The following is a 24901-nucleotide window of genomic DNA, read 5'->3' as shown; positions in this document are numbered from 1 at the left end:
TCAGTTTATTTTTTGTTGTGCTTTGCATGTACTTTTGCCCCAAACATGTACTTAATGTGTTTACTGGGGATGCCAGCACAATATTGTCTATATTGCAATATTGTACACCAGGGCTGTCCAAACTTTGTCCACTGAAAAATCAAAGCATGAGTGGCCATTTTGATATTTTTTATTTTCACAACCAATACAATATGTACAAAACCCAAAACCAGTGAAGTTTGGCACGTTGTGTAAATAGTAAATAAAAACAGAATATAATGATTTGCAAATCCTTTTCACTTATATTCAATTGAATAGAATGCAAAGACAAGATATGTAATGTTCTAATTGAGAAACCTAATTTTTTTTTTTTAAATAATCATTAACTTAGAATATAATGGCAGCAACACATTGCAAAAAAGTTGGCACAGGGGCATTTTTACCACTGTGTTACATGGCCTTTCCTTTTAACAACACTCAGTAAAGGTTTGGGAACTGAGGATACCAATTTTATAAGCTTTTCAGGTGGAATTATTTCCCATTCTTGCTTGATGTACAGCTTAAGTTGTTCAACAGTCCGGGGTCTTCGTTGTGGTATTTTAGGCTTCATAATGCGACACACATTTTCAATGGGAGACAGGTCTGGACTACAGGCAGGCCAGTCTAGTACCCGCACTCTTTTACTATGAAGTCACACAGTTGTAACACGTGGCTTGGCATTGTCTTGCTGAAATAAGCAGGGGCGTCCATGATAATGTTGCTTGGATGGCAACATATGTTGCTCCAAAACCTGTATGTACCTTTCAGCATTAATGGTGCCTTCACAGGTGTGAAAGTTACCCATGCCTTGGGCACTAATACACCCCCATAACATCACAGATGCTGGCTTTTCAACTTTGCGCCTAGAACAGTCCGGATGGTTCTTCTCCTCTTTGGTCCGGAGGACACGACATCCAGTTTCCAAAAACAATTTGAAATGTGGACTCCTCAGACCCCAGAACACTTTTCCACGTTGCATCAGTCCATCTTAGATGTGCTCAAGCCCAGCAAAGCTGGCAGCGTTTCTGGGTGTTGTTGATAAATGGCTTCCACTTAGAGTTTTAACGTGCACTTACAGATGTAGTGACAAACTGTAGTTACTGACAGTGGTTTTCTGATGTTTTCCTGAGCACAGGTGGTGATATCCTTTACACACTAATATCGCTTTTTGATCTAATACCGCTTGGGGGATCGAAAGTCTTACCTGCAGTTATTTCTCCAGATTCTCTGAACCTTTTGATGATATTACGGACCATGGATGGTAAAATCCCTAAATGCCTTGCAATAGCTGGTTGAGAAATGTTGTTCTTAAACTGTTGGACAATTTGCTCACGCATTTGTTCACAAAGTGTTTACCCTCGCCCCATCCTTGTTTGTGAATGACTGAGCATTTCATGGAAGCTGCTTTTAGATTAGATTAGATTTAGATTTATTGGTCCCGTTGGGGAAATTCATTGTCACTGCCGTACATTTGAACAATAGACATTACACATCACAAAAAATAACAAAAAGACATCCTACATGACCAACACACATTTACAGGCTTGTTCGACAGGTCGGGCTATAGCTGCAGGGATAAGGCTTTTCCTGAGGCGGGCCCTCCGGAATTTGATAGTTCTGTACCTGCGCCCTGATGGTAGTGGGATGATGTATTGGTGTAGTGGGTGAGTGATATCCTGGACTATTGTTTTTGCCAGTCGAGTGATGGACCTGTGGTTTAAGTCTGAAATGTTGGGTGTGGGTAGGCCGATGATTTTAGCTGCTATGTTTGTAATGCGTGAGTTTGGTCCGGTTGGTTACAGAAAGCATGGTGAAAAAACATGTGGAACAGTACATAAGGATGGGTTGAACAATGCTTTGGTAAAGTAATAACAGGAGATGAGGTGCAACGTATAGTCCTTTAAGTTTTCGGATGGCTGACATTCTTTGTTGACTTCATTTTTGAATGTCCGTGGTGTGCTGATCAAAGGTGAGTTTATTGTCCAAGGTTACGCTCAGGTATTTAAAAGTGTCAACTGTTTTAACTGTTTGTGTGTTTATGATGATGGGGTTCTGAGGTGAGGGGGGGGTTGAACCATATTTATTTTGTTTTATTGACATTTTCCAGATAACTGGCTGTGCATGACTATACCCAATCATGGCACCCACCTGTTCCCAATTAGCCTGTTCACCTGCGGTATGTTCCAAATAAGTGTTTGATGAGCATTCCTCAACTTTCTCAGTCTTTTTTGCCACTTGTGCCAGCTTTTTTGAAACATGTGGCAGGCATCAAATTCTAAATGAGCTAATATTTGCAAAAAATAAAGTTTCTTAGTTTGAACTTTAAGTATCTTGTCTTTGAAGTCTATTCAATTGAATATAAGTTGAAAAGGATTTGCAAATCATTGTATTCTGTTTTTATTTAAGATTTACACAATGTGCCAACTTCACTGGTTTTGGGTTTTGTAGATTTTTTTTTATCCTTTAGGTTCCCCCCACCCAAGTGTCTCACTCATAAAAAATATGTCATATAATATATACAAATGTTTTAATTTGAGATTTCAACTCCAGATCTGTCGATATAAGGTGTATTTCTTTGTTTGTTTTCTGCCCTGTTTTTAATGGCAAAAACACAAAAATATGCAATATTTGCCCCCAAAATGTTTTAAAGCTGACTATTTGATGTGAAGTAATTGGAGCCTTAAATAGGTCAATGATTCATAAATGATTTCGATACATTATTCATTTTTAAGCAATGAGAAAAAATAAGAAATCCTGCTGAAATGTTCAAGGATCCAAAAGGGCCCACTCATAAAAAGTGTTAAAAATAGGTCTTACGTTTTTATTGTCAACCCAAAACTCTCTCAAACGCAAACCGGTGTGTCCAATCAGCGCCCCTAGCAACTAGAGGTACATGAGAAACGGAGCACTGAAAAATAAATAAACCTCAAACACAGGAAAATCATAAAGGAAAGAAAAACAAGACATGAGCTGCGGTATCAGGTCATGACAGTTGTAGTTTAAATAACATTAAATACAATTTAAAAAAGGTGCATGCCAATATAGGTCAAAATGAAAAAAATTGCCACTAATAATTACATGTGTTTTTAGGTTAATTAGCTGATTATGCTATGACAATATTTAATTATTACTATTTCAACAAATAATGTTATGAGACAGTGGATTTGGGGTTTTCATTATCTGTATTAACCCTATTTTTCCAATTTGCAAGACAAGCCGAGTCATACCAAAGACTATAAAAAAAATGGGACCCATTACCTCCCTGCTTGGCACTCAGCATCAAAGGTGGGAATTGGGGGTTAAATCACCAAAATGATTCCCGGGCGCGGCACCGCTGCTGCCCACTGCTCCCCTCACCTCCCAGGGGGTGAACAAGGGGATGGGTCAAATGCAGAGGACAAATTTCACCACACCTAGTGTGTGTGACAATCATTGGTACTTTAACTTTAACTTAAACAGTGTGCAATGAATCTTTATAATATGAAAGTTTCACTCTCTGAAATGAGTGATAAAAATATATAACTTATTTTAGATTTACCTGCAAAACATCATAAACAATCCTACTTTTAACAGGGACACCTGTGAAAAAGTGCTGCTTGTTTGCACTGTTTCAATAATCAGGCTTGAGGGTTTTCCTGCAAAAGAGCACACTGACATCTGGTGGACAATCAAAAGACTGCAGCAGTGACAAAAGTGCGAGCACTCCTGCCCGCGCCACGTCCTAACCTTGATGTTGCATAACATTTATTGACCCAGCAGAAGCACAGCACACACTCGAACGTTCCATTTCACTACTTTTGTAATCAGATTGCGTCCAAGCCGGCGTGTTTGACAATCCTACAACAAAGCTTGGGCTGCCGGCGCGCTCCTGAAATTCACAAGTCAACAGTCACCCTGATGTCACTCACGGGCTTTTTTTGAGGGCAGTGTTGCCTGCGGAGCAAACACTACCTTGAGACAGTGGAGCTGCCCTGTGATTGGATAGAAAAAGTAGTGGAAGAACTGAGCTGGGAGAAACCGCTATGATTGGACGCCAGACTGGTCAATGATCCCCTACGGAAGCAAACATGTATAGTGTGTGGTGTTATAAACTCATATTGGCGGGGTGCAGCGTCAGGAGCTGAGAAAAGTTTTGGTGGAATGAAAAAATAACAAAAAAAACTCACCTGATGTCTTGAGATGCCAGCACCTCGGTGTAGTACATGATCTTACACTTGTGGGGAGAGACCTGCAGCGAAGCCAGCATGTCGTCCACGGAGGGCAGGCTGGACGACGAGGGGCTGAGGGAGCTGGGAAAGCGCCACTGGAGAATGTAGTACCCAGGCCAGCGTGCCACGTGGGAGCCCTGTTAGAACACGGAACAAAAGTGCGGGATCACCACAAGGCAGCAAATTGTTTCCAGTCTGCATTTTCTGTATTTAACAGCTGCTAAATGACATAATCCAGTGTTTATTAAGTGTTGGGCTGTCAAAAGACTCTCAGCTGTTCAGTTCAGTTTCAGTTTATTTCGAACACGATTTAATTCATCACATATTTCCAGTTGTTTCATTACAGCACGTCCGAAAAGGAGTAGGAAGAAGCAGAGCTTATTTAATCCTACCCCATTTTCATACCATAGCAATTTTAACCAATTTCCTTGTTCTCTGTAACAGAACAGTGAAAAAATAAATAATAAATAAATAATATATCATAGTAAGCAAACAGATATTAAATACATAAATAATAGTTGTCTCAATAAAAAAAAGGTTTCAAGATGTTCATCATAATTCTTGTTCTGTGTACTTTGTGAACACTTGTAGTTTGAACCGTCTCTTAAACTGAATTATATTGGTGCTTTTTTTTATTTTTTTGGTTAATCTGTTCCATGATGTAATTCCACATACAGATATGCTAAAGGTTTTAAGTGTTGTACAAGCATACAAATGTTTTAAATTAGATTGTCCTCTAAGGTTATACTTCTCCTCTTTTGTTGAGAATAATTGTTGTACAATCTTGGGTAGCAGGTTGTAGTTTGCCTTATACATAATTTTAGCTGTTTGCAAATGCACCAAATCGTTGAATTTCAATATTTGTGATGTACTAAATAAAGGGTTTGTATGTTCTCTATATCCAGCATTATGTATTATTGTAGTTTATCTTTTTTGTAACAGTTAGTGAATGAAGCTCACATTTGTAGTTGTTTCCCCATATGTCTACACAGTAACTCAGATATGGTAACACTAGCGAGCAGCTGTGGTTTGTATGGGCCCCAGTTGTAGTTCACTTTTCAACCACTTGTGGCTAAGCACCAATGTGATCCATTACTGCCACAAGTGGTAGTAATGGATCACATTGGTGCTTAGTTTGATTTATTTGGTTAATCCGTTCCATGATTTAATTCCACATACAGATATGCTAAAGGTTTTAAGTGTTGTACGGTCATACACATATTTTAAATGAGATTTTCCTCTAAGGTTATATTTCTCCTCTTTTGTTGAGAAGAATTGTTGTACATTCTTGGGTAGCAGGTTATAGTTTGCTTTATACATAATTTTAGCTGATTGCAAATGCACCAAATCGTTGAATTTCAATATTTGTGATTAATGACAATACCAAGCAAACAGAAGTCGGGAGCTAAAGTCATAGAGAAGTTTCTCAAAGCAAAATTCATGAAATATTTTCATCATACGCAGACTTACAACTAGTTGAATGACACCTCTGTTATGGCCTGAGGGCATCACTTCAGTGACTTTGAGGGGGGCAGTTTTGTTTTTTTCCGTTAAAAAGACGGAAGTTGATGCGAACGCCTGCCTGCTGCCAGAAAACTAAAAGAAGAAGAATGCCTAGGTGCAATTACTGCTATCATGGCCAAAACAAACAAAGAAACGAAAACTTTTGTGCGAGGAGACAAAAAGAGGAAAAAAAGAGGTTACCCGGATAAAAAGGACAATCAAGGATCAAGATTGCTCCGGCTTTCATTCGCTGGCATGAGCTTAAAGATGAGGGGGGATTTTTGACCAAATCAAAATAATGCTAGCTATAGGAAATTTGCGTGGTAGCAATAAATAACCACAAGCATCATAGTTTCACACTACTTTCTTCGCCGGTCTTTCTTTGCTTTGGACTTGCATCCGACCTGATACATCCTTTGTAGAAGCGTCATGTTTATAGCGCTTACTTGCCAACCCTCCCGGTTTTACCGGGAGACTCCTGGTATTCAGCGCCTCTCCCGATAACCTCCCGGCAGAAATTTTCTCCCGACAAACTCCCGTTATTCAGCCGGAGTTGGAGGCCACGCCCCCTCCAGGTCAATGCGGACCTGAGTGGGGACAGCGGCGACAGTCGGTTTTCACGTCCGCTTTCCCACAATATTAACTGCGTGCCTGCCCAATCACGTTATAACTGTAGAATGATCAAGGGCGAGTTCTTGGTTTCTTATGTGGGTTTATTGTTAGGCAGTTTCATTAACGACCTCCCAGCGCGGTAACAACACACAACAACAGCAGTCACGTTTAGTCTACCGCAAAGCAGTTCGTCTGCCGTAAACAGCAATGTTGTGACACTCTTAAACAGGACAATACTGCCATCTACTGTATAGCCTCCAGAACAGTGAAATTCAAGTATTTCTTTTATTTATAGGTATAATAAAATATATATATATATATATATGTACATATATATAGTTATGTTCATAATAATAGCAGTGTGTTTAAAAAGGTGTGTAAACCTCAAAATTCTTCAAATAAATTGTATTTTAATGAACACAAATGCATTGCGGAGACGGCACATTCTATTTCAAAGACAGAAAATTGGAAAAAAGTAATTCTATTTGACAATATTTTACAGAAAGTCAAGAAATATAAAACAAAAAAATAGCAGTGTTGACATCTTTCTTTATAAAACTCAAATGTACTGTATAAACTATGTAAGGCTTGCAGATTCAACTTTCCTTAGAATTATTAACTATAATTTAGTTGCATAACCACGGTTTCTGATAACTGCTTCACATCTGTGGCACATGGAGTCGACAGGTATTGCAGCCCAGGACAATTGTACTACGTTCCACAATTCCTCTGCATTTTTTGGTTTTGCCTCATGAACAGCATTCTTTATGTCAGCCCACAAGTTTTCAATGGGATTAAGGTTCAGGGATTGTGCTGGCCACTCCATTACTTGAACTCTGTTTGTCTGGAACCATGATTTTACTCGCTTGCTGGTGTGTTTGGGGTCATTGTCTTGTTGAAACACCCATTTCAAGGGCATTTCCTCTTCAGTATACGGCAACATGACTTCTTCCAGTATTCTGGTGTACTCAAACTGATCCATGATCCCTGGTACGCGATAAATAGGACCAACACCATAGTACGAGAAACATCCCCATATCATGATGCTTGCACCACCATGCTTCACCGTCTTCACTGTGTACTGGGGCTTGAATTCAGTGTTTGCAGGACGTCTGACAAACTGTCTGTGGCCCTTAGACCCAAAAAGAACAATCTTACTCTCATCAGTCCCCAAATATTACGCCATTTCTCTTTAGGCCAGTCAATGTGTTCTTTGGCAAATTGTAACCACTTCAGCACACGTCTTTTTTTTAACAATGGGACTTTGCGGGGGCTTCTTGCTGGTAGCTTGGCTTCACATAGACGTGGTCTAATTGTTATAGTACTCACAGGCCATCTTAGATCTTCTTTCATCCTCCTGGAGCTGATCATTGGCTGAGCCTTTGCCATTTTGGTTATTCTCCGATCCATTTCAATAGTCATTTTTCTTTTTCTTCCTCGCCTTTTTGGTTTTGGCTGCCATTTTTAAGCATTTGATATCATTTTAGCTGAACAGCCTATCATTTTCTGCACTTCTTTATAGGTTTTCCCCTCTTTTATTAAATTCTTAATCAAAGAACGCTCTTCTTCTGAACAGTGTCTTGAACGACCCATTTTACTCTGTTTTTCCAAGGACAAATGCACAGCCAGCATATGCAGCGTCAGTTGCCTTGATCCTAAAATAAGGGCCACTTGTTCAACATATTTTTTTTACACATAATCAATGATGTCACTTATGGAACGCAGCACTGCTATTTTTTTGAACACGCCCCTTTCAGTAAATGATTCAGTTTCACAGAATCAGCAGCATGCACATCATTCCTGTTGGGTCTTTTGGTTTTCTATACCTTTACTAAACCTTCTAGAAACTTACTTGCAGTGTAGCAGTTGAAATTCTAACATAAACAGTGATTTATCTTGCTAGTGATGTGGGACTGCTATTATTTTGAACACAACTGTATATATATATATATGTACTTTTCAATGAAGATAACTTTAAACTAGTCTTAACTTTAAAGAAATACACTCTATACATTGCTAATGTGGTAAATGACTATTCTAGCTGCAAATGTCTGGTTTTTGGTGCAATATCTACATAGGTGTATAGAGGCCCATTTCCAGCAACTATCACTCCAGTGTTCTAATGGTACAATGTGTTTGCTCATTGGCTCAAAAGGCTAATTGATGATTAGAAAACCCTTGTGCAATCATGTTCACATATCTGAAAACAGTTTAGCTCGTTACAGAAGCTACAAAACTGACCTTCCTTTGAGCAGATTGAGTTTCTGGAGCATCACATTTGTGGGGTCAATTAAACGCTCAAAATGGCCAGAAAAAGAGAACTTTCATCTGAAACTCGACAGTCTATTCTTGTTCTTAGAAATGAAGGCTATTCCACAAAATTGTTTGGGTGACCCCAAACTTTTGAACGGTAGTGTATATATATATATATATATATATATATTTATATATATATATATATACATATATACATATATATATATATATATAGCTAGAATTCACTGAAAGTTGGTGAATTCTAGCTTAAATATATTCCCCTCTTAACCACGCCCTTAACCACGCCCCCAACCACGCCCCCCACAGCCCACCCCCCACCTCCCGGTATCTGAGGTCTCAAGGTTGGCAAGTATGTTATAGCGCAATCCAAAATCATTTCTGCTATTTAACCTCAGCATAACCATTTGAGAGCTAATATTTGTGCCAATATTACAGCAGACATCATGTCAGTTTGACGCTATATGCGCTAGTCCTCATGGAAAATCTGGCAAAACACTACCACTCTGGTCCACTGGCGCCGCCAAAATCAACCAAACCTGAAAATTCCTGAGTGGGGCTTTAAGAGCAAAAAATATGATTAAAGTGGTGAAGGTTTAGTCAAATCACAGAGAGTTTTGGTGGACCGTGGTTAAAAAAGGTCAAAATAAAATAGATATGTTCCTCTCACCTGTACACTTTCACCCTCTGTGCAGGTGAGGGCGCTCTCCACCGTGCTGTAGTCCTGGCCCAACACCCAGCTCTTGTCTAACAGAGGGGAACTGACAGTCCCCATGGACGGGAACCCGTTGGCCGTGTCTCTCTTCGGGGCCCTTTTGGAGTGGTAGATGTTGAAGAGCACGTCCCCTTTAATCACGTCAAAGTCCCAGGTGATGATGGAGGAGTCTTCTATGATCTCAATGAAAATCTGTAGGGAACAGAAAGAGACCACGGAATGGGTCGCGATACATGCTGATTAATCACAAGGCTCACGTCTGGGCTGGCCTGTGGTCTGCATGCGTCCCAGCAGGTGGCACTCTTTACAAGCACATCCAAATACATAGAATATTCAGTTTTTATTGACACTGTCTGATAGATGCTAACTACAATTTGAAAAAAACAGTATGATGCAGTTAGGAATGTCACAATATGGACATTTCATATCACACAGTGCAATCTTTTAAATACATTTGTACAAAAAAAATAAAAATAAATATATATATATATATATATAATATATATATATATATATATATATATATATATACACTGTATAAATATATTTGTAATATATGTACCGATTCTTAAACATAAACATAAAATTGATTAAAAAAAAAAAATTTATATATACTTTTTTTTCCTGTCTTTTTTTGCTTCACTATACAAACTTTTTGATTTACAAACAGACAGACACACGCCCCTCTGTCTGATCCTTTCTCTCTTCTCGGGAGCCGGTTCTTTTGCCGGTGTTAATGTACTGTATGTGAATTTTACTTTTTCCAATGTTTATCATTGTAGCAATATGGTTGTTAAAGTTAGGGTTTTTTGTGAGGGTACCAAAGGGGGCTTCTGTGTGCGCAGAGCAGCGCATACCGAGGACAGTTAAGCTTGTCATTGTTGTTGCTTTGGATTGTTAATAAAGAGACAGTTTATCACCTTTTTGTTGTTTGCCTGATATACAGCGCTGTATAGCACTTTTCGATTTAGCCTGTTCAAGAACTAAGTACGTTCGTATATCAAGCTTCCACTGTACTAAAACAAAACCTAAAAAGCAGAATAAAAGGTAAAAGTGTAATGTAACATGAAAAAGGTGAAATGTTAACTAATAACAAAGCTGACAATCAGGCTGTTTTTTTTTCTTCTAAAAAAATATGTATATGTTATTAGTTTTGAAAATAAAAAATATCACCTGCATTCTTTGATTTTTTTTTTTTTTAATACAGTGGAAAAAACTTTAGACACCCGGGATGTATTGTGTTTTGTATCTCTTTGGTATTAAAACAAAGATTATTAAAAACAGATATTCTTCATATGTACTGTTTGACAGCCTGTAGGTTCAATGTGCTTGGACAGTAATGTGTTTATATAAGTTTAGATTGGATTATGATGTTTGCAATGAAGAAAGATGTTAATATGTCTTGTTTTCATGTGAGCATTTAAGCTAGTTAGCAATTTGCTAGGTTATGGGAGCAAGCTGCTAGCTAGCAATTAGCGAAGCTAGCCGTGTTAGATGAATAATGTCTATCCTATCCTATAGCTAGCGATAAGTGGCACTCGCTAAATAGAGCTAATGGTTTTGGGCAGCGTGGCTCAGATGGTAGAGCGGCCATCCTGTAACTTGAGTGCTTCTAGTACGACTTCAGCTTTTGCCATCCTAGTCACTAGGGAGGGGTACCAAAGTCAGTACTTTTATAAGCACTGACCGAATTCCAATCGGTACCACCGGGTATCGATTGACGTACAATCACAAGCTGTGCCATATTTCGATAAGTTGCAATTTTCAACACCGACAAAAGTATGCTTGGTAAAAAAATTACTCTCGAACGTAAAGCAAGCCTTCACTTTTTGAAAACGCGCTAGCTTGATGCTTATTTACATTGGATTTGCCATAGACAAGCTACTATTAGCATTAGCGATTTTACATGGCGATTTCAACACCTCAAAATGTGATAATGAAAACTGAAACTAAGATGAATGTTACAATCAAACAGCTGGTGTGTAATAAGCACAATACTTACAGTACAAACACTTTGTAGGTCGCTACATAACATATTGAGCGCCCTTCCTCGTTAGACAACATACACTATATTGCCAAAAGTATTTGGCCACCCATCCAAATGATCAGAATCAGGTGTCCTAATCACAGGTGTATAAAATCAAGCACTTAGGCACGGAAACTGTTTTAACAAACATTTGTGAAAGAATTGGCCGTTCTCAGGAGCTCAGTGATTTCCAGCGTCTTCCAACAGGACTGTGCACTAGTGCACAAAGCAAGGTCCATAAAAACATCGATGACAGAGTCAGGTGTGGATGAACTTGACTGGCCTGCACAGAGTCCTGACCTGAACCCGATAGAACACCTTTGGGATGTATTAGAACGGAGACTGAGAGCCAAGCCTTCTCGACCAACATCAGTGTGTGACCTCACCAATGCGCTTTTGGAAGAATGGTGGAAAATTCCTATAAACACACTCCCCAACCTTGTGGACAGCCTTCCCAGAAGAGTTGAAGCTGTAATAGCTGCAAAAGGTGGACCGACATCATATTGAACCCTATGGGTTAGGAATGGGACGGCACTTCAAGTTCATATGCGAGTCAAGGCAGGTGGCCAAATACTTTTGGCAATATAGTGTATCATAGATATAATACTGCCATCTAATGTCTTGGAAGTGCAACTGCATTGCAAATGAAACTCAAATGTAATCAGAAAACTGGGCAGCAAAGTTTTTAAAAATAAATGATATAATTAAATAATTAACATTTATTAAAACGCACAAAAGTACCGAAAATTGGTACAGTTGAGTACCGGTATCGATTCCAAGGCACCGCATCGGTTCAAATGTGAGCGGTACCCATCCCTAGTTGTCAGTGCTGTTGTGCCCTTGGGCAAGAATGGCAAATTGGCAGCCATGTTTTAAACATAAATGTACCTCATGTGGAGCTCCCTTGAAGATACTGGCACTCTTGTATAGGAGGTCTGTCAGCAGCTGGCTGTCTTCACTGTCCAGCTCCTCTGTTGTCCTGTACAGAGACTTGGGCACCGTGCCTCCCTCAGAGATGTCACACTGACAAGGGAAGATCCGAATGAGCAACATGACCCTCCCAACCTAAGCAATTGTATTCCTTTCGTGCAGCTCACCACACAGTCCCCTCCCAAGAAGTCCGGGATGAACTTCCGGTCGACGTAATCCACCAAACCTCCTGGTCCCCAGTAGTCGTTGGCAGCGTAGACGAGGAACTTCTTACGAGTGTTTTCGTTGATCAGAGGGCTGACCTGCAAGTAAGACGCAGACATTAAATCACAGAACGCGAAGAGTGACTCAACTGTCATCATCAACCTGCCCATGTCCAGCATTCAAAGACTACAGTTGGTATACAAAATGCGGCTGCTGGTCTTTTGACGAGGACAAGAAAGTTGGATCATATGACACCTATACTGGTATGCTTAAGATGCAACTTTGAAGTTTTATTACTTACGTACAAAATAATAAATAGTCTAGCACAGGGGTGTCCAAACTTTTTGACTCTGGGGCCACATCGGGCTAAAAAAATTTGGCCGAGGGCCGTTTTTTAAATTTATTTATATACAGTGTTTGTTTTTCAAAATGGGGTCCCAGCGACCCCATCAAGTCATAAAAATGGGGTCCCACAGTAAATTTTTGGGGTCCCACTTTTTTGTAAGCGTTTTGAAAACAAATGATAAATGTATGCATTATCTTGTTATATCTCACATTCTATATTGTGTTTTGGAAAAAGGTTGTTATAAACGTTACTTAATTCATTAAAAAATTAAACAAAAAAAAAAATGTTTATGCATATGTAAATTTATTCAGTTATAAAGATTCATTCACTTTCTTCTTTCCTTCATGGATCTGAACTTTACCGCTGCCGGTAGTTTGTCTATATTTTTATTTAATAAGTTGTAGGTGTATTTATTTCAGTATAAAAGTGTGAAAAGTTTTTTGCTTGGGTCATGAAATGATGATAATGGTGTGCCAGGGCATATATACATTATTTATTTAACACTTAAATCTCTAGAGTCTACATCAACTTCAGCTCTATCCATCAATTCTAAGTTTTTTGGGGGGGGGGGCGGGGGGGGTTATGTTGTTTTTTTGTTTGTTTGTTTTATGCCCTTTTTGTCAAAGAAAACTGTTTTTTATGGCAAACACACAAAATATGCAAAATCTTCCATACATTTTTTTTTTCAAAGTCGAATATTTGATGTGAAGTAATCGAAGCCTTGAATAGGTCAATAATTCATAAAAACATTGATTTTGATTCAATATTATGTTTTGAGCAATGACAGTTTAAAAAAAAAAAAACAGCTTTGTTTCATTAGTCAACATTGCAACTTTTCCTTAATTACATTTCACCTGTAAGCTTTTTTATTCCACTTTTGTTATGGTTTTGTTTATTTTAATAGTATTTTTAGAATGTGCCGTGGGCCTTTAAAAAAATGACCTCCAGGCCACACTTTTGACACCCCTGATAATAAAAAAATATGGATAAAAATCAGAGCCTGACGACACATGCTCATTGATCATAACACAGTCAGCATCTGCTTCAGTAAACAATGACGGTGATTACGTCACTGTCAGCGATGCGAGCGACACTTGCTAACTTGTCAGCCACTTCTCCAAGAGACTCCTTTTGAACACTCCTCGCACATCAACACTCCTCGTACATGAACACTCCTCGTACATGAACACTCCTCGTACATTATCACTTCAAAAGGCACATATTTGCCCCATTTGTTGACCTGCAAAGTATGTTTTTGGGGTGGAGGAGTTTGGTCGGGTGCTTAGCTTGAAGCTAACAGCTAGCCTGTCTCCATCCTCGAACTATGTCGCTTCAGCGCGAGATAAAAGTGAAGTTTCCATGGACTCACAAAGACTAAAACAAATCATTTACTGGAGACATGGCACAGACTGAAGTTAAAAATGTTGACTTTACACTCAACTTAGTGTTTACCATGAAGTCTTTATTTTGACAGCCCCTCGCGGTAAAGTTGTCAGAGTTCAAACTAAGGCAGTATTTGTGATTGATAAAACATTCGGCGAATCAAAATTTAAGGAATGGTACCGGAAAGTTCATTACTTTGAAGACGACCAATAAAACGCAATAAACGGGGACGGAAAATTGACTCGGCAAATATAAACTAAACAAAACACCGGCGGAAAACGATAATCGATAAAAATAACAAGCAAACCGGATTTTTGACCAAGAAAAGGCAGGGTTCGCAAAAAAAAAATTTTTAAATAATAAAAACGGGCCCCGGGGACGCGCGGACTACCTGAAATGTGCGTCCTTTCTGATTTCAATGCGTAAAAAGACACAAAAAGTGCATTAACACCAACAGTGTATATATAAATACATAGCCTATACATATATACTGTATGTGTACATATTATATTAATGTAATGGATATATCATTAATAATTCATATAATTGGACATCAATGGTATGTGAAAGTTCGACTTTTACCTTGTTTACTTCCGTGAGGACCTCCCTAAATTTTTTGTAATGCCTTTGAACATCAAATTTTTTTAATGCTTTTCAATGCCATTTAAGGCCTTTATTTTCGCCAAAATGAATGCCTTTTTAATCTATTTCTATACAGTTGTCCCTCGCCACATTGCACTTCGAAGTTTGAAGCTTCACTCTCACAGATTTTTTGAGGTTTTATTAAAGCTTATTTTAAGGATTTTTGGCCCAAAACAAACATTTTCAGGCATGAAAATGACTAAATGAATTGAACATGCCAATACTACAGTAGTATTGGACACTATATAAGCAGTTTTTCTTAACCATAGGGCCAGCAGCCATTGTTGGGCCACGAGCGCCCACTAGAGGGCAACCTAAAAATAGTTTCTCAGCTTTTGTCTGTACTTAGTTGTAATACACTGTAATAATATAATATCAAATAAACAGAAGAAGCCTGGCACTAAAGTCATAGAGAAGTTTCTTAAGTGCAAAAAATTATGACTACAGTGGTAAAGCTATATTTTTATTTGCACCTAAATTCTATTAACGGTTTATTCATGAAACATATTCATAATTATTATTTATTTTCATTTAGTCAGAATTTATTTGAATGGGGGGGTGGGGGGTGGAGGGGGTTGAGGTGGACGGGTTGGGGGGGCGGGGTTTGGTGGTAGCGGGGGGGTGTATATTGTAGCGTCCCGGAAGAGTTAGTGCTGCAAAGGGTTCTGGGTATTTGTTCTGTTGTGTTTATGTTGTGTTACGGTGCGGATGTTCTCCCGAAATGTGTTTGTCATTGTTGTTTGGTGTGGGTTCACAGTGTGGCGCATATTTGTAACAGTGTTAAAGTTGTTTATACGGTCATCCTCAGTGTGACCTGTATGGCTGTTGTTCAAGTATGCCTTGCATTCACTTCTGTGTGCGTAAAAGCCGCATATAGTATGTCGCTGAGCCGGCACACTGTTTGTATGGAGGAAAAGCGGACGTGTCGACAGGTTGTAGAGGACGCTAAAGACAGTGCCTTTAAGGCACGCCCCCGATAATGTTGTCCGGGTGGAAATCGGGAGAATGGTTGCCCAGGGAGATTTTCGGGAGGGGCACTGAAATTCGGGAATCTTCCGGGAAAATCGGGAGGTTGAAACCAATACCGATAATTTCCGATATTACATTTTAAAGCATTTATCGGTTCGGACATTTCTAATTATTATTTATTTTTATTTAGCGCGACCCCGAAGGGAATAAGCGGTAGAAAATGGATGGAATTGATTTTAGCACTGGGTATTTGTATGCACATTTATTTTTCATCAGTTTTTGAGTCCCTTGTTTTGCAGTATATTTGATTATTTATTTTTGTAATCAGCCTGACCTAAGCCTGGATAATAATATTTCTTTCATGTCATTTGATAAGGTTATAAACTGTAAGTAGGTTAGATATAATTATTGAATATGATTAAAATTAAGAGTAAGATGAATAATTCTGTGTTAACCAGAGTTCAAAAAGGTTAAGAACCACTGGATTAGACAAAACCAAACAGACAGTGCTGTTCAGTATCTTGGCCACTGATTGGCTCAGCCTAAACAGCGTCACTATATTGGATTAAACGAGTGTAAAGGTGACTTTGTGGGTGTTATTTCATGTCTACAGGGCTTTCAAAACGTTAAAGACCGTATTTCAGAGGTCATGAACATGATTTTTTTATGCTGTAGTTATGTAAATATTCGATTTATTATGAATAATTCATCTGTATATTATGTATATGGTAAATGTCACACAACCCTGACATCCATTTGCTCTCACCAGTGTCCATAGCACAGGAAACACTCTTGGTGCCCTCAGCATAAGCAAGCGGCCTAGAGTCTCCGGGTAGTTGGCCTCCACTGCTTCGATGATTCTCAGCAGAGCCTTCAGTCCGGGTCTCCACAGGTGACGCATGTTAAGACCCTCCAGGTCCACCAGGCAGGTCCAGGAACTGAGCCAACACAGCACACGTTTACATGAGGACGGGTGGAAGGCGAGCACGTTTGTAACAGAAGTCCGGCACCTGATTGGTCGACCGAAGGCCGCAGTGTTTTCCTCACAGCGCCTCAGTCCCTCCTCGTTGATGGCGACCACCTGGCTCCAACAAGGTAAAGCACCGCTGTCACTGACTGTAGCTTTAATTATTGATGTGGGACTTGAATAAATCCTCTCACCTGTCTAAGCAGCACCTCCTCTGTCAAGGCTCGCATCAAACCTTTCGTGTCCATCTGACCCAAACGCAGGATGTAAAGCGGCCGACCATCTAAACACACACATGTAAGTAATTTAACAAGTCATAAAAATATAAATATATAGATATCTTTTCAACTTTTAGGGATCCCCTCAAATTTGGTCCTGGAAGAGACTCGTTCATAAAAATGTAAATAATAAGTCATAAGTAACTTTTTTTCTTTTTTTTTTACGCTTTAATCTTCAGATTAACTTCAGATCTGTCGATAGAAATTTGTATTATATATTTTTTTTTATGTTTTATGCTGTTTTTGTTAACTTTTATGGCAACCTTTTTTTTAAAGTGGAATATTTGATGTGAAGTAATCGGAGTCTTAAATAGGTCAATAATTTATAACAACATTCATTTTAATCGATCATTATTTTTTTAACAATGACCGTTTGAAAAAATTGCTACTCAAAATTATTTGTATTAATAATAAGCCACACATTATTTGTATTTCATTTACTTTTAACACTTAAATCTCTAAATCAATTTTAGATCTACAGTATCCGTCGATTACCGTATTTTTTTTTACTATACGTCGCAGTTTTTTCCATAGTTTGGCCAGGGGTGCGACTTATACTCAGGAGCGACTTATGTGTGAAATTATTAACACATTACCGTAAAATATCAAATAATATTATTTAGCTCATTCACGTAAGAGACTAGACGTATAAGATTTCATCGGATTTAGCGATTAGGAGTGACAGATTGTTTGGTAAACGTATAGCATGTTCTATATGTTATAGTTATTTGAATGACTCTTACCATAATATGTTACGTTAACATACCAGACACGTTCTCAGTTGGTTATTTATGCGTCATATAAAGTACACTTATTCAGCCTGTTGTTCACTATTTTTTTGTTTATTTTAAATTGCCTTTCAAATGTTTATTCTTGGTGTTGGGTTTTATCAAATACATTTCCCCAGAAAATGCGATTTATACTCTAGTGGACTTATATATGTTTTTTTCCTTCTTTATTATGCATTTTCGGCCGGTGCGACTTATACTCCGGAGCGACTTATAGTCCGAAAAATACGGTATTTTCATGTTGTTATTTTGTTTGATTGGCAAAGAAACATTTTTTTTTGTTATGGCTAACACTCAAAATATGCTATATTTTCACCAAAAAATATTTTAAAGTAGAATGTTTGTTGTGAAATAATTAAATACTTAATTAGGCCAATAATTCTTAACAATATTAATTTAAATGTTTTATTTTTTGAGCAATGACAGTTGAAAAAAATTGATACTCAAAATTATTACGTTAGTATTAAAAATAAGTCTTACGCTGCTGGTAGGGTGGGCTTGCAACAGTTTCATTGTTTGTGACCGGTGCGGCTTTCACTACACAGTAGCAGGAGTTGACTGGGCTTGACGTGCCGAGACAGCTTGTACACGACCCTATGTCTGTCTGGTCTCACGTGGTCTGAGACTGTAACCCATTACCTGGAAGACAATAGGCTAGGCGAGGGGACTAACAAGTCAACTCCAAAACTTCCCGAAACCAGAAATGGTGGAAGGTTAGGCTTGGGGCTAGCAACCCCAACCCATAAAAACTCCTTGCTACAGAAATGTTGACGAAAACCAAAAAATCCAAAAGTCTTGGAAAGGAAGTCTCTACGGTTACACAAACCAAAGAGAAAATGATGATGCACTCGGAAAACCGTAAGGAGACGGTGCGTCCGATTCTTCTGACCCCTAGACACTCCACTAACATCGCAACATGGAACATTAGGACCATGTATGCAGGAGGAAAGACAGCAGTCATAGCCGAAGAGATGAGGAGATACAGAATATCTCTCTTGGGTCTGTGCGAAACCAGATGGCTCCAGTCGGGGCAGGTTAAACTGGCCAGTGGTGAGTCCATATTATACTCAGGGCACCCAGAAGACTCTGCACCACATACAGAGGGTGTAGGGTTCATGCTATCCAAAGAAGCTCAGAGGGCCCTCATCAGTTGGGAACCCTTCAACTCAAGGATCATTACTGCAAAATTCCATACCACGCATAAGAAAATAAACCTTCAAGTAGTACAATGCTATGCCCCTACCAACGATGCAGAGGATGAAACGAAGGACAACTTTTACAATCTGCTATACCACATTCTTCAGAAAAAGAAAGGAAAGGACATCATGGTCTTAATGGGGGACATGAATGCGAAAATAGGAGGAAATAACAATGGCTATGAGCTGATAATGGGAACGCAAGGGCTTGGAACAATGAATGCAAACGGAGAAAGGTTTGCTACAGCATGTGCAGACAACAGCTTGGTTATTGGAGGTTCCATTTTCCCACACAAGGACATCCACAAAGCAACATGGGTTTCTGCCAACCACACAACTGAAAACCAGATTGATCACATCTGCATTAGCCGGAAATTCAGGCGCTCACTGCTTGATGTCAGAGCGAGACGAGGAGCTGACGCTGCATCTGACCACCACCTAGTCACAGCAAGATTCCAGTTGAAATTGAAATGCATGAAACAAAGAGGAGGGAGGATCAAATTCAACATACAACAATTCCAAGATATAGGCACTTTGGAACTATACCAAGTCACATTACACAACCGGTTCCAAGCACTACAGGACCAGACAACACAAGCACCAGGAACTGTAGAAGGGATTTGGGAAGGTTTTAAGTCCACATGGAAGGAGACCTGTGCAGAAGTGGTAGGGAGAAAAAAGTCCACAAACAAACCTTGGCTATCCACAGAAACCCACAAGAAAGTGAGTGAGAAAAGGGAGAAAAAGGAGGTAGTCAACAGATGCAGAACTAGAGCAGGAAAGGCAGCAGCACAAAGAGAATATGAAGTAGTAAACAAGGATGTGAAGAAGAGTGTCAGAAGGGACAAAAAGAAGTACATCGAGGATCTAGCACAGCAGGCAGAGGAAGCAGCAGGGAAGAACAATCTGAAAGAACTCTATCTAACCACAAAGAAGCTCACCGGCAAATTTAAACAAGCCCAAATGCATATTAAAGACACAAATGGTACACTCCTCACAACCAAGGAAGATCAACTCCAGAGGTGGACTGATCACTTTCAAGACCTACTCAACAGAGAGCCCCCTCAACTGACTGCAGATATTCCACCAGCTCCAATCATGCTTCAAATAAACTGCAACCCCCCCACCAAACTGCAAATCAGGAAGGCCATCAAAGCCCTGAGAGCAGGAAAGGCAGAAGGGTCAGATGAGCTACCAGCAGAAGCTCTCAAAGCAGATATCGAAACATCCTCCAGCATGCTTTTCCATCTCATGCAAGCTATCTGGGAGGAAGAAAAAGTCCCATCAGACTGGAGAGATGGCAACATCATAAAGATTCCCAAGAAAGGAGACCTCAGGGAGTGTAAAAACTACAGGGGTATTATGCTCCTCTCAACGCCAGGGAAGGTGCTTAACCACATACTACTAGAAAGGATGCGGAAATTGGTCGATGCACAACTGAGGGATAACCAGGCTGGTTTCAGAAATGGAAGATCTTGTGCTGACCAAATTGCCTCCCTCAGGATTATAATAGAACAATCCATGGAATGGAACTCACCAGTATATATTAATTTCATAGACTTTGAAAAGGCGTTTGACAGTGTCGACCGTGAGACACTGTGGAAGCTGATGGCACACTATGGGATCCCACCAAAGCTCATCAACATCATCAAGAGCACCTACCAAGGGATGCGATGTCGTGTCCTACATGACGGATGCCCATCGGAGGCCTTCGAGGTCCTGACTGGGGTGCGGAAAGGATGTCTGCTCTCGCCTTTCCTTTTCCTCCTCTGTATTGACTGGACCATGAACCAAACAACCAAAAACAGCAAAACCGGCATACAGTGGAGCCTTACCGAACAACTAGAGGACCTAGACTTTGGAGACGATCTAGCTCTCCTGGCTCACACTTACCAACAGATGCAGGACAAATCACAAAAACTACAAAGAACTGCTGCATTTCTTGGGCTTAAGATCAATTCACAAAAAACAAAGGTCATGCGTATCAATAACAAGAACAATACACCAATAACAATGGACCATAATCAATTAGAGGTAGTCAGTTTTAAATACTTGGGGAGCATAATCAGTGTAGATGGAGGAGCAGATGAAGATGTCAAATCCAGAATAGGGAAAGCAAGAACATCATTCAACTTACTAAACAAAATATGGAGAGCAAAAAACATTTCTCTCAATACCAAATTGAAAATATTTAACTCAAATGTCAAATTCATCCTGCTGTACGGATCAGAAACAAGGAAAACCACCAATAGCATACTCAATAAACTACAGACATTCGTCAACCGTTGCCTCCGTCGGGTCCTAGGAGTCTACTGGCCAGACACCATCACCAATGCCAACCTGTGGGAACTCACCAAACTAGAACCAGTGGAACTGCAAATCAGGAGAAGGAAGTGGAGCCGGATAGGCCACACACTCAGAAAACCAAACAAATCAATCACCAAACAGGCACTAACATGGAACCCACAGGGAAAAAGAAACAGAGGGAGACCAAGAACAACCTGGAGAAAAAGCACGGAACAGGAGATGAGGGCTGAGTGGAGCTGGATAGGCCACACACTCAGAAAACCAAATCAATCAATCACCAAACAGGCACTAACATGGAACCCACAGGGGAAAAGAAACAGAGGGAGACCAAGAACAACCTGGAGAAGAAGCACGGAACAGGAGATGAGGGCTGAGGGGCTGTCATGGCAACAACTCGACCGAAGGGCACAAGACCGGAATGGATGGAAGGCTTTCGTCGGCGGCCTATGTTCCTCAGGGAATACTAAGGCCTAAGTAAGTAAGTAAAAATAAGTACCACATTATTTGTATTTCATTTACTTTTAACACTTACACCTAAATCAATTTTAGACCTATAGTGACCATCGATTATTATTAGTTTTTATAATTTTTTCATGATGTTAATTTGTTTGATTGTCAAAGAAAACTTTTTTTTTTAGTTATGGCAAACACTCAAAATATGCCATATTTTCACAAAAAATTATTTTAAAGTAGAATATTTGTTGTGAAGTAATTAAATACCAAATTAGGCCAATAATATTGATTTAAATTTATCATTTTTTGAGCAATGACAGTTGAAAGAAAACCCCACTAAAACTATTACAATTGTTAGTATTAAAAATAAGACACAAATTATTTTAATTTTTTCTTACTTTCAACACTCAAATCTCTAGATCAGTATCAGATTTATCCGTCGGTTATACGTTTTTAGTATTTTTGATGTTGTTTTTTTATGTTGTTGTTTGATGCCATCTTTGTCAAAGAAAACGTTTTTTAGTTGTGGCAAATGTGCAATATTTTCCCCCCAAATTATTTCAAAGTGGAATATTTTATGTAAAGTAATTGGAGCATTCAATAGGCCAACAATTCATCGCAACAATATTTTGATTTGTTATTATTTTTTGAGCGATGACAGTTTCAAAGAAAAACATTTTTTTTAGTGTTATTAGAGGCAACATTGCAGGTGTTTCTCGTTACATTTCACCTGTCTGCTCTTTTATTCTACTTTTTTACATACGATAAATGCCGATCCACTTTGGCCGACAATGTATTTGTTTTGCGTCCCACAGCTGACTAGCGGCTAGCATTCTGTATCTCTATACACAGTATGGAGCCGCTCCTTTAGGTCCATATAAGTTAATATTATGTTGATATTGTTACACTGTCAATAGTACCCACCATATATATATGTTAAACATTTAGAGTTAATACATGTGATTGGTATCGGTATTGATACATGCAGGCGCCGATATCGCAGCATTTTCCCTATGCCGCCCTTTGATGGCAGACTTTGTGTGAACACCTTTGTCGTGGTGGTGCCAGTCTCCACTGTAGTAGTCCTGGAGAAGCTGAGGGCGCTGCCAGGAGTCCAAGAGGAAGTCCACCTGGTGCTGCTTCCTCCATGTGAGAGACTGGCACAGGAGCTCACGAGCTTTGTCTAAGTTGAAGTCGTTGGCAGCCAGAAAGCGCAGCACATGTTGATCCTTTGGAATCTGCGGAGCAAAATAAAGGAGATCACCATAAAAATGTGTGTAGTGCTGTCTAACAATTCTTTTTATTTTTTTTAAAAATCATGTTAATTCCACTTCTGAATGATGAATATTCATGTAAATCAGTAAATTGCTTGCGTAATGTCAATTAACTTTAAAAATATAAGGCTGAATTTAATAGTCAGGCTATCATAAACAAACATTTTTAAAGGTTCTACTTAAATTTAGGGCTGCAACAACTAATCGATTAAAATCGATTATTAAAATAGTTGCCGATTAATTTAGTCATCGATTCGTTGGATCTATGCTATGCGCAGAGTTGTTTTTTTTAATTATTATTATTATTATTATTTTTAATAAACCTTTATTTATAAACTGCAACATTTACAAACAGCTGAGAAACAATAATCAAAATAAGTATGGTGCCAGTATGCTGTTTTTTTTCAATAAAATACTGGATAGGATGGAAATGTAGTTTGTCTCTTTTATCCGATTATTAATCGATTAATCAAAGTAATAATCGACAGATTAATCGATTATCAAATTAATCGTTAGTTGCAGCCCTACTTAAATGTACACCATTTATTTGCAAGACCGTGAAACCACCTTTCAGGGAACCATCTGCCGTAAAAGTTAAGTTAAAGTTAAAGTACCAATGACTGTCACACACACACTAGGTGTGGTGAAATTTGTCCTCTGCATTTGACCCATCCCCTTGATCACCCCCTGGAAGGTGAGGGGAGCAGTGGGCAGCAGCGTAGCCGCGCCCGGGAATCATTTTTGGTGATTTAACCCCCAATTCCAACCCTTGATGCTGAGTGCCAAGCAGGGAGGTAATGGGTCCCATTTTTATAGTCTTTGGTATGACTCGGCCGGGGTTTGAACTCACAACCTACCGATCTCAGGGCGGACACTCTAAAAGTGACTGCTTGCAACTTGATCAACGTTACATTTCTCAAACCAAAACATTAAAAACATTACCTGCTAATGTGCTACCATTTGTGGTTTAACAGAACATATTCTCTGTATTTTTCTCACATACTTATCAGATACCAGTCCAATATCAGCAAAAAAACATGTTTCAGATGATATCGGCTTGCAACTAAAAATCATTGATATACTGTAAGCTCCGATACAAGCAGTCCTGCAGGGTGTATACTTTTGTGCAATATCATGTGCGATACAAGCAGTATGCAGCGTGTTTACGTGTGTGTATAATCATGTGCGATATAAGCAGTCCTGCAGCATGTTTACTTGTGTGATATCATCTGCGATACAAACAGGCCTGCAGCATGTTTACTTGTAAATAAATACATTATAAATGGGTTATACTTGTATAGCGCTTTTCTACCTTCAAGGTACTCAAAGCGCTTTGACAGTATTTCCACATTCACCCATTCACACACAGATTCACACACTGATGGCGGGAGCTGCCATGCAAGGTGCTAACCAGCACCCATCAGGAGCAAGAGTGACGTGTCTTGCCCAAGGACACAACGGACGTGACTAGGATGGTAGAAGGTGGGGATTGAACCCCAGTAACCAGCAACCATCCGATTGCTGGCACGGCCACTCTACCAACTTCGCCACGCCAATGTTTTTCAGGATTCTTCTTCCTTGTGTTTTGTAAACACTTTTGAGTTTGAACAGTTTTTTAAAGTGGATCATTTTAGTACATTGTTTGATTTCTTTGCTTAATCTATTCCATAATTTAGCCGTTAGCGAAGAAAAATCCATTGATTAGCCGCACCTTTGTATAAGCAACAGGGTTCAAAGCTTGGGAAAAAAGCAGCGACTTGTCGTCCGGAAAATACGGTAATTCAAGGAAAACAGAAGACAGTTCCAAG

The 24901-nt window shown here is 39.2% G+C and overlaps 1 protein-coding gene across 4 annotated transcripts in view; it reads right to left on the bottom strand.

Annotated features, from left to right (window-relative positions):
• Positions 1–447: 447 nt before the first annotated feature.
• Positions 448–24901, bottom strand: part of LOC133652091 (SEC14-like protein 1) — a 47781-nt gene continuing 23327 nt past the window's right edge. For all 4 annotated transcript variants that reach the window (XM_062050467.1, XM_062050469.1, XM_062050466.1 and 1 more), the window contains 10 exons: positions 22868–23057; positions 16992–17080; positions 16841–16911; positions 16597–16768; positions 12454–12588; positions 12245–12379; positions 9286–9522; positions 4185–4363; positions 3970–4071; positions 448–3886 (listed from right to left, as the gene is read on the bottom strand). In XM_062050467.1, the coding sequence (XP_061906451.1) occupies positions 3856–3886; positions 3970–4071; positions 4185–4363; positions 9286–9522; positions 12245–12379; positions 12454–12588; positions 16597–16768; positions 16841–16911; positions 16992–17080; positions 22868–23057 (1341 nt within the window). In that variant the 3' untranslated portion in view covers positions 448–3855. The remainder of the gene's footprint in view (positions 3887–3969; positions 4072–4184; positions 4364–9285; positions 9523–12244; positions 12380–12453; positions 12589–16596; positions 16769–16840; positions 16912–16991; positions 17081–22867; positions 23058–24901) is intronic.

This window comes from Entelurus aequoreus, linkage group LG06, assembly GCF_033978785.1.
Source record: "Entelurus aequoreus isolate RoL-2023_Sb linkage group LG06, RoL_Eaeq_v1.1, whole genome shotgun sequence".
Taxonomy (NCBI): Eukaryota; Metazoa; Chordata; class Actinopteri; order Syngnathiformes; family Syngnathidae; genus Entelurus; species Entelurus aequoreus.
The sequence above is the reverse complement of the archived record's forward strand: the minus strand, read 5'-3'. Positions and strand labels throughout refer to the sequence as shown.